This window comes from Chamaea fasciata, unplaced genomic scaffold (genome assembly GCF_029207755.1).
Source record: "Chamaea fasciata isolate MVZ Bird 193981 ecotype frontalis unplaced genomic scaffold, bChaFas1.0.hap1 SCAF_20, whole genome shotgun sequence".
In the NCBI taxonomy this organism is placed as follows: Eukaryota; Metazoa; Chordata; class Aves; order Passeriformes; family Sylviidae; genus Chamaea; species Chamaea fasciata.
Genome location: NW_027094105.1, coordinates 10448058 through 10467632, shown reverse-complemented (window position 1 = coordinate 10467632; position 19575 = coordinate 10448058). Strand labels below are relative to the sequence as shown.

The following is a 19575-nucleotide window of genomic DNA, read 5'->3' as shown; positions in this document are numbered from 1 at the left end:
GTGGAGGAATAAGACACATTTACTTGTGTATTACATTAGCAGAACTAACAGGAGCATATTGTCTGGGAAAACGACTGCTGGCAAGTATTTCAGAAAGGGGAGGGGGAGTTGCAGACCCCAACAAAGGGAGCAAGGACAGAACACCGTTACTGGACCCACACAGCGATGGCATTGCCTTTGACAAAATGAATGAATTAAAAAAATAGTGGAAGGGGCATTTTTACTTGGGTTTTGAGAATGAGTGATTGGTGCTGCAAGACAGAGACTGCAGAAGCCACAGACACAATACCGTTTTGATTTTAGGTTTCAACACATCCAGATTGTGAGAACAATAACACAAAAAAAAAAAAAAAAGACAACATTCTTTGTCAATGTGCTCTCTGGATGTGGGTGAGCTTGAGCCAGCGATGTCGAGATACAGAAATAATGGATGAAGTATACAGCAACAATTTGCAGATAAAAATAATAGAAGTTAAAGTGTATTTTACATGATAAAAAAAGATGAAAGAGGAGGAAGTCTGTTCCATCTGAGATGGTTACAAAATGGTGAAGTAGCCTCTGCTGAGAAGATTGATGCAATGGGGAGTGACCTTGGCTTGGAGCAGGAGCTGGTGATGTATGTATGAGCATCTCGCTGCTAAATGGACCCAGATTTGTAGCACTAATATACATGGAAGCCCAGAACCAAACTCAGGATGGCAATAAATCAACAGCCACTTTGGGTGTCATTTCTGGTTTATATTCCACTATTGTTCTATCACTTTAATTCATGTCACTATCATCTGTTCATCTGGAACAGTTTTATATAATTTTCCAGTGGAGTTACCTGACAAATCCTATCAAATTAACAAGGTGCATTAACAGTATTGACTGACTGTGGATTCTGAAGTTGCAGGACCAAACAGTGAAAATTTTTTGAGGATATTTATAGGGGTGATGCTCTTAGAGGAAGGGATGGGGAACAGCCCCCACACACGAAGAATTTGCACCTTTATTTTTAGAACTTCCCCTGACTTTTTTTTAAGTGAGAAAATGAGACTTTGTATCATCAACTTCCATATTTTCCTTAAACCATAGCAAATACCATTTGGAATAATGAACCATTACAGTGAAATACCAACACCGATTTTACATAATCTATCCAAAATTAAATCACAAACCAAAATGGGCTCCAGATACAGCCTCAGCCTACTCAAATTAATGAGTTCCAGAAGCCTGGGTGTTAATTGGACTCTTGATACAATGCTTGATTGGAATGTGATCTCTCTGATGTGGGGTGTGCTTAGTGCCAGGGTGCATTGTTGGGTTAGTGGGGTGTTCCCATAACCCACAGGGTGGGCGAGGCTGGCCTGGTCTTGGGGCAGGGGCTGCAGCCAAATCCCCTCCAGGTTCCTGCCTCGTCAGAACCCTCGCGAGGGAGAAAGTTTTCTGCTCTTTCTTTCCCAGAGATGCAAGAGTTAAATGGTATTTAAATGCTTTTTTCCTGTATTGCTTCCTTTTGTCGATGTCTCATGAGCTTCACCCTGTCACTCATGACTGAAGGCACATCACTGTTTTTAAGGCTCTGCACGCCTAGGTGTGAAGAGCTGCCTGGGAAGTTTGCTCAGCTGTGTTCAGCTCCTGAACTGGTTCCAGCAGGATCCCCCTTGCCCTCTGCACTGCTGTGGCCTCACCTTGAGAACTGGGCAGTTTTGGGCACCGCGGTGTAAAAAGGACATTAGGCAGCATCCAAAGGAGGCCACGAGGATGGGGAAGGGTCTGGAGGGGAAGTGTCATGAGGAACAGATGAGGGCACTTTGTTTGGAGAAGAGGAGACTGAGGTCAGACCTCGGGGGCTTTAGCATCCTCACAAGGGGAAGCTGAGGGGCAGGAACCAATCTCTGCTCCCGTGACCAGTGACAGGACTCGAGGAAGAGGCTCAAGCTGAGCCAGGGGACATTTAGGTTGGATGTGAGGAAAAGGATTTTCTCCCAGAGCAGGGCTGGGCTCTGGAACAGCCTTCCCTGGAAAGTGATCACAGCATCAACCCTGCCTGGGCTCAAGAGGTGTTTGGACAATGCTCTCAGGCACAGGGTGGGATTGTTGGGGTGTCCTGTGCAGGGCCAGGAGTTGGACTCAATGATCCTGATGGGTCCCTTCCAGCTCAGCATATTCTGAACCTCTGGTTCTATTACTCTGTGTTTCCATGTGTGCTGTACAGCAGATGGAGTGGGGCAGGAGGTGACAGTGCCTGTGTCACAGAGCAGTGGTGACTGCAAAACCAGCACTATCTCCCGTAAATCTCGTGTAGCTACTGCTTCCAGAAGGGCTCTGTACGCATTCTGAAGGATTTTTTTCTGTGATATTTCTTTCTTTAGGTATGCTTATGCAGGAGAATAAAATGCAGATTATCAATGCAGTTTGATAACCATTTGCTTCTGGTTTCAAAAGCTCCCGAGCTTTCAGAAAGCCCAGAAGGGCAATATACCTTCAGCCCATTTAAGATTTATAAAGTGTGTCAAACGGCTGATATGAAATCGGTTAAACAGATCACTGTTGTGGCTCTCTATTCTTTCTCATCTCAGGTATTTCTGGAGACAAGGTAGAGATAGACCCTGTTACTAATCAGAAGGCCAGCACTAAGTTTTGGATTAAGCAGAAACCCATTTCAATCGATTCTGAACTCCTCTGTGCCTGTGACCTTGCGGAAGAAAAAAGCCCAAGTGAGTAGTCCCTTTTATTTATGTTCTCTCTTCTCTGCCTCCCTGGATGTGCTCGATGTCCAAAGAATTATTGCTACCATGTCCTTTTCTTTCTATAGGTGTATTTTATTCATTACAGGATGTTTTTAATCTGACTCAATTCTGTTATAGAGAACACAGCATAAACAGACACACATTTTACGAGTGTCCTTTGATGCTGCTCTCAGCTCATGGCATCACTCAGTGTTTCTTGCCCACTGTCACACCAAGGGAACACCGGCTCTGCCCAGCTGTCTCCAGCCCAGCAGCACAGCCAGCAGATCCATGTTTCAACATAATTGCAGTTTTTGGGCACTTTTTAACTTCCAGACTGGTTTTAAATGTCTTTGGTGCAACTGAAGATCTTGGGGACACAGTAAGTGTCAGCTCAGTCTGAATTTTCCCCAGCCATGGCTGCAGGGTCCCTGGGATTGAAGGTGCCACTCTGGGCATTCTGTTCTCTACTGGTGGCCAGGCCAGGACAGCGGTGACAGCCAGGTCTGGGGACAGGCTGGACATCCCAGCTCAGTCACCACCCAGAGGTCACAGCTGGCTCTGTGGAACGCAACTTCAAAAGCAAGGGCTTCTGTTTGTTGTGTCAGTAGAGTAATGAGAGTCTCTACCTGGAAAATTTGTTTTAAAAAGCGCAGGATAGGCCCGGGGAGAATTTGGCAATGGCTCCCAGTGGGGCCAAAATGGAACCGTCTACTGTCAAAAAGTGACTGCAGTTCAAAAGCTCAGATGGATTTTATTGCACTTGTGCCTCTGCAGGCTAGTGAGATGCTGGTATTAAGTACTTATCTGCAAGGTGACAGAGAGGGAGAATTATGTGATACATATTTACAGAGGTAATGATCTGTTGAATTCTCTTGGAAGAGTAAATTTATGGCTGCCACAGATTTTATCAGCAATTATTGAACTATATCCTTCTCCCCTTCATTACCCCTTCCTACTCCATGTTCTTGGTTTAGTCATTGTCTTCCTTTTCTGTCTCTCCATCAAGATTTCATGGTCCTTGGGTAGGCACAATCCCAAGGAGAAGCTTCTCCAGTGACCTGGTAGTCTGAAACACGTGAGGATTTTGTGTACAGTGCAAGGGGCAGTTTGTGCTGGTAAATCCTGTCTCACCTCTCACATTTCACTGCAAATAAAAACATTTGAGCCCACAAAACAAGGCTGCGTTTGAAGAGTGGAATTGAAAGCTGAGGTTTCCACTGCAGGGCACAATCCCTGCACACCTCGGGCCCGTCCTGCCAGGATGGGGCTCTCCAGCCCCAGAGGCAGCACCTGCTGCTGTGGGGAATTATGTTTGTACCCAAATCCTGCCAACCCAGGAATTTCAGCCCCCAAATAGAGCCCTGGTGCAGGAGGGCAGTACCTGCACACGGGGACCATTGAGTGAAGAATCACGGTGCCTTTGGAGAAGACACTGACAGGTTCCAACCAAGGCAACCATTACAGTACTGAGGGGCTTATTTGCTCATTTTTTGTGTGAACATCTTAAACTTCTCCTACTAAATAATGCTTCAGCACAGTTCCAAAAGGAGAAAATACTTCCTCCTGAAACTGCTGACCTTTTCCCAACTCACTAAAGATGTTCCAGAAGTCATTATTTTAGGCCAGCAGAAAAGACTTTTAGTGTGACATCTCAGAATGATGCATTTTGGGGAACTGAACAGCAGATCAGTATCTCTTGAATTTTAAATGGAAAAAAGTTATTTTAGTAGCATAAAGGAATGAAACTCACTGTATTTCACAAGTTTTGTCTGTGATTTTTATCAGCACTGTGATGTATGTTTGTAGCAGAGTTTACATCAAAAATTATTCCCGGATCTTTCTTGAATGAATTATTGCAAAGAGAGGCTGAGTACAGATAAGGTCTTTGAGTTCTGCAATATATTTTGTTTTCATGTTTTTATCTCTTGTAACACAAACATGCTCCATCTCCTCTCTCGGAAGTGCTCGTGCTTGTCCCGTTGCGCTGGGCTCTGGGTTTGGGGCTGCCTTCCCTGCCCGGGCACCTCAGTGGGGTTAGAGCCCAGCTGAGCTCTGCTGGGCTGGGCTCTTGTGAAGGCTTTGGGCCAGCCTCCAGATGGGACCCTGCATTTTAGAAAGGGCAGGGGGCGGTGGGAATGGAGGTTGAGTGCTGGGACCAGCACAAGGGAGCACTGGAGAGCCTCGTGCACGTGTTCTTTACCTCTCTCTGGGCTGGGTCGTGCAGAGAAGCTTTAGTGGCACCTGTGTGTGTGTGTGTGTGTGGAAGGGCTCAGCAGCTTCAGAGCTGACGTGGTGGGAATATTGATGGACAGCTCGGAGCTGTTCTGGACAGGCTGAGTTTTCCTGTGCTGCAAGTTCACAGAACTCAGAGCTGCCTTCAGCGAGGGCAGAAAATGGAAACAGAAAGCTCTGGCATCCCATTTGCCGTTTGTGGGGGGATTGTAGGCAGGGACAGCTGATGATTTTTGTTTGCCCTTGTAGCCCTGGGTCAGAATTGGAAGTTTTATTTGTAAATTAAATCAGACTCCCTGGATTTAGACTGAGGGGAGAGTTAATGGCCCTGCTGGCTTGCTCCAATGCCATTAGAACCTGACAATGCTGGGCACGAACATCTTCTTTAAATCAGGTTCAGCCTGATTATCACGAGAGATTCTGAATGTTTTGAGTCTTGAAAGGAAGCATCCTATCATGGAGAAATAAGATTTAAGCCTTAATAAAGTAGTTGTCATTTTTATAGCTGAAAAGAGCTTTGTATCTCAATTAAGTGTACATAATATAAAGTCTTAAGGAAGCAACATAATACGTTTAATACAATTATATCCCTTTGCAATAGTGTAATTTAAAGGAAATCTGATTCTGGTAATGTCTCTTACATTACTTGGACAGGGGAGAAACTTCAGTGTCACTGCCCACAGTGCTCTGTGGTCCGAGGGGCCGTGATGGATGCCCAGGGCTGCTGGGCACTGCCTGAGCAGGGCAGGGAGCAGAGCCGGGGGCAGCCCCACTGTGCCACCACACCTGATCAGCCAGGCACCTGCCCAGGGCTCTCCCAGGCATCTGTCCTTTACACAAGCTGCGGAAATCGAATTTATTCGATCATTTACTTGAAACACTGAAGCAACATTCTCCGTGATCCTTTATCTGCATTTTTTTTTGTGTGTTTTCATAAAGCAGAGACATCTCAGTTGCTTTGTCAGAATACCCCCAGTATGAAGGTAAGTCTGAACAAAGGTGTTCCGTAGGTCATGGAGTACATGGGTAACTTCAGTTTGTAATTTAATTGCCCGCTTTGCACCCTGAAGCTGAAGATTTCCTTTAAATTCTGATTCCATTGTTGCACTGGGGCTTAACAGAGTGTTAACCTGGTAATAGGCACAGGGCCTCCCCATTATATGTCTCGCTATCGAGCGGTTCTGCATGACTAGTTAAAAAAGATGGCAAGAAGATTAATGAAAGCTGCGAGTCCAGAAGGGGGGCAGGTACCTCGGTAAGACTTCCAGCGAGGAGATATTAGAGCTGAACCAGAGCTTGGCTTTTTCTTTATCCCGTGACCTTTGAACCTGCCTTACTGTCGAGAGCTGCCAGCCGAGCCGACGTTTTGATTGATGTTGCTACACGAGTCAGTCTTTCCCATTGAATTCCACATCTGCACGAAAATAGCTTTTCCAGCAGCATTCACCCTGGCTGCAAGTGATAGCCAGAGCGATGCCTGAACCCCCTTCATGTAGTTTTCATTTAAAGCTAAAGGTGTTTGATGTTTTAATTCGGTGTCCAGTTCCTCCCGAATATGCACGTCGGGTAATACTAATGTAATGGGTTGGTAGTTGGGGTGTGGAAGGGCTGAAAATACCCAGGAGGTGTTGAGAAGGTGTTGGGTTCCTGCTGCTCTGGGAGCTCAAACACAGCTGTTGGAGGCTTGCTCAGAGTCTGCAGTGGGGCCAGAGCAGAGGCAGTGTGTGCTCTGCAAATGGTACATCAAATATCATGTGCTGGTTCCTGGTATCCCTGCTCCCGGCAGAGCAAGAAGTAACACAGTGAAATTCTTCTCTATAGAGGACTAACCACAGGTTCTGACCTAAAGGTAAAAAAAAACCAGGTTCAGCAGAGAAAATGCTCCCAGACTTCAGGCTTGGAGTGAAAGGAACATCCAAGAGTGGAACAGAAGGGAAGAGCCCAGGCTGTGCAGGCAGGGGCGGCCGGGGGACGGCAGCGGGCGCAGATGGCTCCGGGTGCCCTGGAGGCCTCGGGCTGTGCCAGGCTGGGGCCGGGCAGCACTCAGCAGGATGATGTGTGCCACCAGGGAAGGGCCTGGCAGCGAGGAGGCCCTGCCAGGGACAGGAGCAGGTCGGGGATGTGTGGCTGGAGCTCTCCTGCAGCGCCGGGCTGTGCTGATTAACCGGCCCCCTCCAGCAGCCTCCCCATAAAAGTTCTCCTGAGCGCAATCAGCAGCTCGCATTGCCTCATCCTTTTAACAAATCTGTTTTGTAGCCCTATTAAAAGGGGTCTTCATCTATCCTGTCAAAGCTATTCTGCTGGGGTTTTTTAGTTTAATTACACTATCCAATTAAAACTCCTCGCTGCATTTTGATTCGCCTCTCCTCGGGCCTGAGTGGATGTGACATTTACAAGGCTCGCCTCTCCGGCAGACAATGCGTGATTGATGAGGTGCAGACGCAGTGGAGGAGCCCATTGCCATGTGGAAACGCTGCTTTTTGATTTATTTATCTTTTTTCCCCAAACAAGGTTGCTGGTAAAGAGGTTTTTGGGCAACCCCGAGCTGCACCTCAATTTTCAGCATTTTTGCAAAAATCTTCGTTCGTATTCTGCCTATGATAATAATTTAAAGAAGAAACAAAAGGCTTCGGGGGAAAAGAATCCAGATGTGTGAATAGTTATCACAATTTGACGCAAAAGTGGGTGTGTGCTGCACTTTAATTGCAGCTCTGTTTTCAGGACATCTGGGCCCATGGCACCCTCTAATAGCAATGCTGAGTAAGAAGCCTACAGTGGAACATAAAGGGTAGGAGGAAAAGAGATCCTGGAATGTGCTGCTTCCTGAGAGAATGGGGCAAGCCAGCTGGACCACAGCTGTTATTTTTTTCCTTAACAGTCTTATCATTTGTTCCCACTTAAGTACTGCCCTGGTTTGAGGAGGTCCACCCCAGGTTCATGGTGGGCAGCCCAAACCCATCCGGGACTCCACTGGTGTCAGTGGGGTGAGGATTTCATCCCTGCTGACTGCCCTCACTGCCTCTGAATTACGTACCTCTGGGATAGCTATCCCTTGCATAAGATGGGATCAACCCCCTGTACATGCAGGTCCACATCCCCGTTCTGTCTGTCCCTAGAGCTCGGTGCCACGGCTGGACAATCCAACTGCAACTCGTGATGTCCTCTGTGAAGTTTTTTTTGTTACCAGAGGGTGTCACGAAGAGTGTTGGGTGTTTTTTGTGGAAACACAACTCTTGCAGCTTTGTAGGCCTTTCTCCAGGGTCGGGGCATCATTTCTGGTGTGTCCCACGTGGGTTTCAGAGAGCTGAGCCCCTCCTCAGGGCTTTGGGTGAAATACAGCAGTGGTTCCCCCAGCTCGTGCAGGGTTTGAAGGAAATGTGTCTTTGTACAAAAGTATTGCTGATGCACGTATTATTATCCTCATTCCTTGCCTTTTAGTGGTGTATTTCTAAGCCTTTGGCATCCTTTCTGGGCCCATGAGAAGAGATTTCAGGGTTCGAACCTGTTGAGGTCACAGTTTCTGAAGCAGTGAGAATCAGTGATGTCAAATGATGTCCATAAGTGCTTTGTTCTTCAGAGAGTCCTTCTCCAGCTATTTATTCCACTAACAACTCTTAATTGTTGACTTCTGCCTTATGGCCCTGTAATGACAAAGCAATCATCAAGGTATATTGAAAAATTAACATAAATTTGCATTTCCAGTGTTTGTTTGTTCTCTGCTTTGTCCAATTCATGAATATTCTTTTCATTCCCCTTCTAATTAGTGATTTAATTCAGTGCATTCTGTTGGCAAAGAGAGGGTTTGGGTAAGGGCTGAATTGTGGGGTGGGAGGAAAAGAAGAAAAACTTTCCAGTCTTGGCAGATTCAATAAAAAAATTACCTTTTCTTGTGCAAATTCATATCCTTGTTTTCCAGGCAGAAAAAAAAAAAGTATTTTTTAGACTTTGATAAAAAGAGTTTATTACTTAGACTAGAGTGATTGTTTTTTTACCTGTGTCAGGTGCAGTGTGGGGCCCACCAAGGATGTTTTCTCAAGGCTGCAGAAATTAGCCCAAGATTTACTGTTGCCTGTCCAAGCAGACTGTGGTCCGTAATTCCGCAGGATTTCTCAGGGCTGTGTGTGATCGTGGGGCCGTGGAGCAGCTGGGGCTGGTGCGGGGTGGAGGCTGCTCCAGGAGCTCCGGCAGCCCCGGGAAGGGTGCGGAGACCCGGGAGCTGCAGCGCTGCGGGGCCTCTTCCCTCGCCTCGTTGGCAGTGCAGTGGTGCTAAAAATCAGGAGCTGGGGTGAGCAGCTGAACGTGAGAGTGGTGCTGCAGGAGTAAATGAGCTCTCCTCGGTGAATTCCCGGTGAATTAGCATCCTGCCCTTTCGGCGGCTGCGGGCTCCTCTCCAGGAGTAACCACACAGGAACCCATTAGCGTTGGGGTTGGGGAGGATTTATCCGCGCTCGCAGCCGGGGCCAAAGGGCGGCACAGGGAGATGCTGCTCTGCTGCACCTGCGGCGGGGCCGTGGCACGGGCTGGGGGCTCGGGGGGCTGCGAGGGGCACCGGGGCCACTGGCGCAGACCCCCTGGCTCTGCTGAGCTCACCCTGGGCTGCACCTACGCCGTGGAAAAAGCTGTGGGTAGCGGCTGAGTTTCCGTCGTTTCATTTGCATTCCGTAGCTGTTTTAACAGACAAACGTGGTCGGGAATAGTGTGGGTTTTCTGCTGTTGTGCTGCTGATTAATCCAGGTTGCGGGGCACTGGGGTTCCCTGCAAGCACCCAGCCACTGTTGGTGTGGAATGATGGTAACAGCTGCTTGTGCAGCATCTGCATTTGCTTTAAATCCCCCATCACGTGCAGTAGGAGCTGCTGCTGCTTGTTACCAGATCCTCTCACACGGAAACATCAAACCGTGGAAGCTCCTATTGATCTCAGAATTGTCAGGGGTGGTGCTCTATTGGAAAGAGGTACATCACATATTTAAGCACTCTTGGAAATGGAAATCAATCTCACAATTCATAAATTCCATCTGGCTAGAAGAGTAGCAGAGCAAAGTGCCAGTTAGGATTTCAGTGCACTCATATTTCATGCTGTAAGTAGTGTGTTGTGGACTTGGAGCCCATAAACATGATGCTGTAATGGGGCTTTCTAAGGAGAAGTCTTCTTGGCTTCTTTCCACCGAACCGCCAGTCCCGGCAGGATGGGGCTGCGTGTTCTGCACGGCCGTGGCTCTGGCGTCGGTGCCGTGTCCCCACGATCCCGGGAGCCCCTGCAGGAGCTTGGGCAGTGTCCTGCCAGGCGGGAGGACCGGAGCAGCCTCTGCCCGTGAGCAGGAACCCTGCCCTTGGCAGTGCTGCCCTGGGCAGGGCAGTGCCCCAGGGACACGTGGTGGCACCGCGGCACGAGGTGGAGCAGGGAACATCTGCAGAGGTTTTGCCTTGATCCGCAGCAAGAGTTACCCAGGCACTTTCCAAGTCCCAGAACAGAGCGGCTCGTTGGGATCCTCTGACCCTGTTTTGTGCCAGTTTCATTTCTGACAATCAGTGTGGAATGTTCAATGTCCAAGGAAAATGGTGGGAGCTGGCGGAGCTCGGTGCTGTGTCCCATCCCCAGGAGTGGTGCACTGGCACTTTTGGAATCATTAAGATGCTGTGTTCCAGGCAGAGCTGCATGCATTAACATGCTGATGAGCTCCCAGCTTGGAATTCCGCATTTTTTAGTACCACTGAGGCATCATTTGTCAAATGATTTAAAGGGTTGGGGTTTTATTATTATTATTAGCCAATTTTTCAATACAGAATTTATATTCCAGATTAGTGCATCATAATGGTGTTTAATTAACATGCCACAATAAAATACTTGCATCTCAAATTTCCTGGCCACCAATCTGAGCGTATATCAGTCACTTTTTGGAAATCTGGAGAATTAGATAATGTAAATAAGATTTCCAATTAGCTTTCCTGCAGGAAAGACCTGGATTTACAGTAATGTGGCTGTTACTTTATGGATTGCTAACTTTGGCTGTTGAACTGAATAAATTAGAAAACCGTTGGAAAAGTATCCTGGATAGAACACATTTAATTTTGAAGCCATCAGCATCCATACAAGTGAAGGGTATTTTGCCTTCCTTGGTGTTCCACACCAGACCTTTGTGTCTGTGTTGTTCCTCCCGGCACCGCGTGTCGGAGTCCGGGGCCGCTGTCCCAGGGCAGCCGCGGAGCAGCTGGGCCAGCACCGTGTGGCCACGGGGCCAGCACGTGGAACCTCCGTTTGGGACAGAGGCCTGAGCACCAGGAAGGTGCCAGCAGGTCACAGTTGGAGTTTAATTTGATTTTCCTTGCTGTGGGAAGGGAGATCCAGCCCTGAGCGCGTTGGGTGACGGCGCGGCCGCATCCCTCGGTGCCACGTCCCTCGGTGCTGCTCCCCGTGGCCATCAGCAGCCGGCTGGGCTCGTGGGATGTTTTGGGAGGAGGGTTTGGATGCTGATGCTGGGATTAATTGCCCTTTTCTTTTCAATCCAAGCCCTCTCCTGCGGGCGGTGACCGCCCCGGGAGCGGCTCCAGGCGCGGTGGCGGAGCTGCGGCGCCGCCGTGGGCCCGGCAGAGCTAACCAGCCATTTGATGGATTTTTGCGTTTCCTGCAGTGGGGATGTGATGGGAAAAGGAACTTTATTGACTGGAGTTCAGCTGCTCCTGTAAGCCACCACTTGCCTTAAATTGAAATGACATGAGAAGCCTGTCAGCATTTCATTGCTTCCTTCTGTCGTGCTGATGGTACGCTGAGATCACCATCTGTGGGTTTCTTCTGTCAGGCGCACGAGCTCTGCTCAAACTTTACAGGAATATTCTAAGCAGTTTTTTTCTTATCTTTGCAGGTCATGCAATATTTAAACTTACATATCTAAGCAATCATGACTACAAACACCTTTACTTTGAATCAGATGCTGCTACTGTCAATGAAATTGTACTGAAGGTGAGTATTAAATTTTAACGTGCCCCAAAATCCTGGTGTTTTACCACTTGTTAGACGTGTGAGTATTCAGGAGGCTCTGGAAACACAGGAGGGTGCAATGCCTGAGGACCACTGGGAGTGTGTTTAACCTGCCAGGTTTAACCTCCGTGCCCGTTGTTTTATTCATCCTTCAAACAGCCACGCAGCCACTGCCTGTCTGTGTGTAGCATTTCCTTTTGTGCCAGTTTCTAGTTAACAGAGACACCATTTCCTGTGGAACTTTATAGGAAACGACCTAATTTTATTGTGTCCAGGTAGTTTCCACCTCTGGACACGTGGTCAGCAGCCCTGCCCTGTGCAGGGGCTGGGTGCTCCTGCCCCTCACAGCTCTGCCCCACTCCCAGGTGTCCCTGCCCAGCACACAGGGGCTTTTCTACCCTGGTCCTGTCTCAGGACTATTTGCTTTCCTTGGGGCTCTGTACAGACACAAACTCCCTTGCTTTGGGAAACAAATTTTTGTTACACTCTTGAAAGATTAAATGGAATTTTCCACAAGTTCGTTTCTCGTAGCGAGTCAAAATTCAAAAGCAGTAATTTTGGCAAACCATCTGTTATGTTTGCTTTTATTGGCTGTGTGGAGTTTAGAGGATTGTTAAACAACTGACGTGCAATGAAATAACTTTTATTCATTACAAAAAGGTCAGCGTGTTAGGGGTTTCTGTTTTGTGAGCTGCTGGGCCAATTCTTCTGTTCCCACTTAATCTTAGATCAGCTATTGCAATCCCAAACACTTAGAATCATGGAATTGTAGATTCATTAAGGCTGGAAAAGACCTCCGAGATCATCAAGTCCAACCTTTGCCCAAGTACCCCCATGCCACATCTCAGATTCTGAACACTTCCAGGGGTGGTGACTCCACACATCTGAGACTGGTCATAAGCAAAGGCAGGAAAAAAAAAAAAAAAGGCTTACTGTCAATAACATGAATATTCAAGGGGAAATGTTAAGCAGTACCTTTTTTCCCAGGTTTCAGTTTGTTTATATAGAACATTCTCTGGTTTCGTGCACAAGTCACTGGTTTGTTTTCAATTCCATCAGCATTAGGGAGCGCAGAAAAATCAGACTTTTCAAATTAGGCTTTTTAGATGATCAAGTGAGAAGGACTGAAACTTTATTGACCATGAAAATTCCCTATATTTTTATGCCTTAAGCTGTAATATGCAATGAAAGTGAAACACTCTACAGTGCATAAAATTGTGCAAGTTTTAAGCCACAGCATATTAACCAGCTAATGACAGACCAAAGGGCATTTTTATCTTTTTGATTCTTGCATTAACCTTCCATTAAAATTATCTCCGAGATTATCACAAAGCATTGGAGATAATAAATTTAGGGAGTAGCAGGCTTGTTAAATATCATTTTAAAATGCTTTCATCAAGTAAAATGTGCCAAAACACAGGGAAACTCTGGGATTAGCTGAGTATGCAAACATCATAATGGAAGAATTCTTTTTACTGGGGCTGATAAGGTCCTTTATTGATGCTCATTACTGGACTATCCCGACACTGGGGGGGTCTGCACAGCTCTCTGCCTTCCCCAGAGGTTTGGGCGACCCAAAATGGCACGAGGGACACAGGGGGACAGTCCGGGGCTCTCCTGACACTCTGGGCTCTCTCTGCCTGGTGGCAAATGGGACCAGTGACCCCAGAGCCCAGTTCAGGGCTGGGCTGGGGGTCCTGTTAAACACCACCTCGTGTCTTGCAGGTTAACTATATCCTAGAGTCGCGAGCAAGCACAGCCAGAGCAGATTATTTTGCTCAGAAACAAAGAAAACTGAGCAGGAGGACGAGCTTTAGCTTCCAGAAGGAGAAGAAGTCGGGGCAGCAGTGAGGCAGAGCCTCGAGGAGAGCCTGTGTGCCGCCTTCGGAGCCGCTCCCCGCCCGCAGCCGCCGGGACTGTGGTGCTCCTGCTGCCCGGGGCAGCAGCGGCCGGGAAGGAATCTGAATTATCCCGTCTCTCACGGCTGGAAGATTATCCCTCCGTGGCCATGGGAAGTCTCCCCTGTGACAGAAATAAAGAGCCATATCAGCCGGAAAGAAGACTGTTACGCTTCAGGTTCCTTTGATTAGAAATAAGAGAATGACGTAGACTGGCATCATTTAATTACTGTATTATGTACAATCACGAGAAGAGATGTGATTACATATTATTTCACAGCCTGGTTAAAATAAATTATATACATCTGTAATCCACCCACGTACACGCAGGTATTGCTTGTGACATGATCAAATTTCTAAAAACAAAATGTAGGACAAATGTATCCATTTTTACTATTAATAAACAGATGTAATCTTTTTCAAGGTCCATATGATGCACAGTTCTTTTGGGGGGAGGCCGCAGTCCCAGATGGTTTCACTTCTGTTGCTGAAGTGCAGGAGGCATCCGTGAGCCAGGAACAGCAGCCGTGGCAGGGGAGCGCTTAGCGAGGGAGCGCGGAGACGGTCGAGTCTGCTGTGTTTGTTTTGTTCAAAAATATTTTTATTTAACTGTGCTTTTCAGCTTTGCAAATGCTTTATTGGAAGTCCCTTGCCGAAGGCAGCACAGTGGTTGGAAATCCAGGTCTTGGAGGTGGAGAGGAGAATCCTCCTGCCCGGGACCCTCAGCTGCTGGCACGTCCGCTGGGGCACCTTGCCCTGGGGCTGAGAAATGCCTTCACCTTCTCTCAATATTATTCGTTAACAATAAAAATTAAGACGTACTTTGTACTGGGATTTGTAACTATCTTGGCCTTGTTCATCCTTAACGCATCAGGGAACACGGGAATGGATTGCTGAGACCCAGAGCTGCATTTTTGGTCGAATTCACCAGAGGTGTCTTTCTTCCATCCCTCCAGGTCGCTGGAGCGGTGCACACACATCCTGCTATTGTAGAACTGCCCTGGTTCCCCACGGGGCTGGGGGCAGCTCCCTGGGGCACTGCCCACCCCCTGCCAGCCTCCCACCTTGCTTTTGTACAGAGAAAACTTCCTGAGCCTTAACACAGCGTGCGGGAGCAGCCCCTGGGCAGGGGGAGGGCCTGGGTCTCACCTGTTGTCTTTATGTTCTGGGTTTCTGCGGCTCAGCCCTGCACCACCGAGGCCAGGCCTCCCTGTACAGTCTTCCATGATATCTGCAAAACAAGAGAAACACTATTTTATAGTATTCTATTAAATTTTTTTTAGTATTTTCTATGTGCAAGTGCAGCACAGATACAATGGGAAAAGCCCCTTCGATGTAAATGACTCTTTTAACTGACTCTGTGAAATATTTAACATTAAAGTTGCTCTGTGAATGTTCTTTGGCCACCCAGTTTCAATTCTTTTTAACTGAACTGAAAAATTGCCTATTTGGTACCAGAAACTGCAGGATTCTCTTGTTTCCATGGCCATAGTGCTGCTGCCACCCCCTCACGTGTATTTATTATCAGCAGGGATTCAGCATGTGCAGGTTTGCTCTCAGTAGAGCCTAAAAAACTCAACTGATGGCGTTTCTGCTGTCTGTGACATCTGTGGCACAGTCCCTTGGCCTGGCCAGCTGTGTTCACACCCTCTCAGTCACCTTCCTGTTCCTGGTGCGGGTGTCCCTGGGACCCGGGCAGGGATGGACAGACGGAAGCTGCTGCTGGAGGCTGCTCCAAGGGCTGGGTGAGGAGCGGGGAGCTTTGGGGTTTATCTGCTACAAAAGAGCCGCTGACGGTTCAAAAGCAGATTTTCTTCCAAAGATCAGGTTCTGTTTGATACATGGCACGCAGGAAACCTTCCTTAAATCCTGGAAAGATCCGGCATTGCGGGAGCTGAGCATCCCTCCCCCAGACATTGACATTTCTGCTCCTCAGCGTTTCTGAAGGAGTTAAATCAGCGCTCATGGCTGCAATGTGTGCACAGCTGAGCACAGAGCCAGCACGGGCTGGTCTTTCCCCGGTAGCTGTAGATGTAATTGAGTCAGATGGGCATTCAACTGGGTCAGCAAGGCAAGCTGTTCCTCCATCCCTGCACCCGGGCAGAGCAGCGCGGCCGCGGCTCGCGCCGACTCGGGCCTGCCGCACGCAGGCAGCTGCTGCAGGCAGCAGAGGTTCCCTGAATTCTCTCTGACTCCTGCTGTCAGAGGAATCCTGTCCACAGCAACAACTCCCCTCCACCTCCTTGGCTTTATCAGAGCACAGAACACCAGAGTGACCTTGGAGCAGGGGGCACCCAGGGCACCCTGGCACATGCTGGCACCCAAGGCCAGGGCACTTGATGCTCTCCCTGGGCTCCGCAGGGGTTTGCCGTGAGCTCCCAGGAGACCAATTCCAGCCAGAGGCACCTTTGGTTTTGGGTTGGTGGGAGTCTGGAGCATCCCAGGGGTTTTGCAGCTGCCCCTCAGGCGGGGCTGAGACCTGGCACCAGGACAGGCAGGCAAAACCCGTCACACAGCCGTGGGTGCAGCCCTGAGATTAATGGGGGGAGTTATTTATGGAGACATGTTTGTAATGGGCCCATGAATTCATGGAAATGCGCTGCTGTGGTGGCGGGTGGGGCTGGGTGCTGCTGCTGCAGCTGAAATTAATGCTCCTTAAATCACATCCCAGCACAGCCGCCCCTGTGCAGCGCCGGGACAAGGACAGTGACGAGGACAGGGAGGCGTGGGCACAGCGGGCACACGGCCAGCAGGGCCAGCAGGAGTGTGCCCTGGCCAGGTGCTGCTCCCTGGCATCGCTGCTGCGACCGTGGGAGATCTCGGGGTCACCAAGAAGCTGGGGCACAGGGAGGGCTGGCCCTGGGCACAGCCCCATGCTGCTGCTCCACTGCGTGAAGGGTTAAGCACTGTCATGTTTTATTCTCCCCACACACCTCTGCTTAAATGCAAAAAGAGAAAAAAAATCTCAACAGGGTGTTGTTCACTCTAAAAACCCTAAGCATGATTTGTGAACTCTCACAGCCTGGGTAATCTCATCAGAGTAATGGGATTATATTTCAAATCACCATGGCCTGTTCATTACACATTTAAACTCCTTTGACAGAGGAAAAGTTAAATAAAATGTGTGCGTCAGCCCTGGTTGACTTTCCCAGTTCTCTTTCTTGATTAGACAAACAGATGCTGAGCTCCAAAATGAAAAAATAATGTGCTCATTTATTCATTTTTCTGACAAGTCACAATAGATTTTTAACTACAAATGAGCCCCCTCCCCAGGTGGGAGTGCGGGGGCTGCGTGTGCTGTAGCAGGCTGGGAGCCGGTGGCGGGGCTGGCATGGGGCACAAGGGGCCATTTCCATGCCGTGAGCGTGGGGACACTGCCACAATCCCCCTGCCACCGCCACTGCCACCACTGAGGAGCTGGAGCTCCCCTCCACAGCCACCACTGCTGCCCGCAGCACCGCAGCCCTGGCCGAGCCACCCAGTGAGGCTGCTGGCACCTCCTCCTGGCTCTGCTCACCAGGCTGGGACACACCCGAGTGGCAGCACCAGGCCTGCCATGGCCATGGGGACAGCCGTGGTGTGGCCGTGGGGACAGCCGTGGCGTGGCCTTGGGGAGAGCTGTGGCATGGCTTTGGGGACAGCCGTGGTGTGGCTTTGGGGACAGCCGTGGCGTGGCCTTGGGGACAGCCATGGCATGGCTTTGGGGACAGCCGTGGTGTGGCCGTGGGGACAGCTGTGGTGTGGCCTTGGGAACAGCTGTGGTGTGGCCTATGGGGACAGCCGTGGTGTGGCCGTGGGGACAGCTGTGGTGTGGCTTTGGGGACAGCCGTGGTGTGGCTTTGGGGACAGCCGTGGTGTGACTTTGGGGACAGCCGTGGTGTGGCCTTGGGGACAGCCGTGGCGTGACTTTGGGGACAGCCGTGGCGTGGCCTTGGGGACAGCCGTGGCGTGGCTTTGGGGACAGCCGTGGCGTGGCCGTGGGGACAGCCGTGGTGTGGCCGTGGGGACAGCCGTGGCGTGGCCGTGGGGACAGCCGTGGCGTGACTTTGGGGACAGCCGTGCCGTGGCCGTGGTGTGGCCACGCCGAGCGGTGCCAGCCGCAGGCACGTACCTGCCTAGTGCGCCGGAGGTGCCAACACCTCTCCCGCTGTCTCCAGGTGTGCAGCGGGGATGTGGGAGAGCTGAGCCCAAGCGCGGAGGGTCTTGGTGCGCCCAGGTCCTGCCTGGGGCCTCACCAGGGCGGTTCTGCCTCGTCCCAGGAGCTGCGGATGAAGGAGCGCACGGGCTGCCGCCGGCGCTGGGGCTGAGCTGTGCTCCTGCTGGAGAGCAAGGTCTCGTCAGGGAGCGCCGGGACTCTATTAGGGAGCTGAAATGCCAGATAATTAGAAATACACCAGCAAACCCCATTATTGTCAGGAGGCTGCAACCGCGTACAGTAATGAAGCAATTATTAATGAGCAACTGCAAGGCTGTCATTAATTTCAGCTTTTCAGGATCACAGACTACGACAAGTTAAATGTTACAGCAGAGCCGGGCTGGGATGAGCGGGGCTGAGCGGGGCCGGTCCCCACCCCAGCCGGGCGCTGCAGGGCGTTTTGGCCCCGCTCACCCCGGGTGGGATGCTCCCTGTGCCCGCCGTGACATTCGCAGCCCCGTCCTCTCCTCCTTTGCCCCTCTGGACACCCCGGGCCGTGGCACTGAGGGGATGGGGACAGGAGCGGGGCAGGGAGGGGACAGGCCGGCAGAGCCGCCCCGTGCCGGTGGCTCCGGGTGCGCTCGGGGCCGGTGCGGCGGATCTGCTCCCGCACCAGCGCAGCCCCGCGCCGCAATCTGTCACGGCGGCTGGGGCTCGCCGGCTCTGCAATATGTACCTCATGTCTGGGCTGTCATCGGACATAATTCCTCCCTGCTGGCATATTGCTGATTTGTGCATAAGTGATGCGTGCAATCCACCTGAGCCGGGAGTCAGGGGTGCCTCGATCCGGGGCTGTCAGGGCAGAGTGTTTTAGTGCCTCCTGCGATTAGCTGGAATTGACAGGCCCTGAGAGCCGGGAATTGCACAACAGGGGAATTAACAGCCAGGGCTGGAGTGGAGTGTGGCACTCGTTTAATCTGCAATTTATCAGTTTGCGTGGCTCCTTGTCGCAGGCAGAAGATTACACTCCCAAAGAGACGACTGGGTGTTCTTGTGGGGCCACCAGCCAGGGAGAGGGCAGAGCAGGGCTCGGGGTGGCTGGAGTCGCGGGAGGGGCCCCCGGGAGTGGGGCGTGCTGGGCACTGCCCCGTGGGCCGGGCTCCTCCGCAGATCGCGTGGGGCAGGCGCCCCCGCCCGGGGTGCCAAGCCCAGTCCTCACGGCTGCTCCCTGGGCCACGCAGGGGTCCCCACGGCCCCTGCACCCCTCAGTCCATCCCCCGCGGGACCTGCGCTCCGCGGGAGCAGCCGGGCAGCCACAGTCCTGTCCCGCTGCTCCCGTGGGCTCCCAGGGCGCACACACGGCGGTGGCAGCCGGGATGAATCCTCGGCCCCCACCATGCCACTGGTGCTCCAATTTTGATAATATCATTAGAGGCCGATAATGGTTTCCAGGAACTCTGCAGCCTCTCTGCGAGGTGACAGCCTGTGAAGGCGGCGCGCAGATAATGTATTCCGCGAGGGTACAATAATGTGACTCTGAGCGCATTAAACTCCTTTAATGTGGGTGACATACACCTTCCTCCTCACATACATTACCCTCCTGGGGGCACGCACAGC

At 50.5% G+C, this 19575-nt stretch overlaps 1 protein-coding gene across 4 annotated transcripts in view; it reads left to right on the top strand.

The window, feature by feature from the left end:
• The window catches only part of MAPKAP1 (MAPK associated protein 1), an 83788-nt gene extending 69538 nt beyond the window's left edge, over positions 1-14250 (top strand). For all 4 annotated transcript variants that reach the window (XM_066201214.1, XM_066201211.1, XM_066201212.1 and 1 more), the window contains 3 exons: positions 2565-2702; positions 11810-11907; positions 13651-14250. In XM_066201214.1, coding sequence (XP_066057311.1) covers positions 2565-2702; positions 11810-11907; positions 13651-13776 — 362 coding nt within the window. In that variant the 3' untranslated portion in view covers positions 13777-14250. The remainder of the gene's footprint in view (positions 1-2564; positions 2703-11809; positions 11908-13650) is intronic.
• The last annotated feature ends 5325 nt before the right edge of the window (positions 14251-19575 follow it).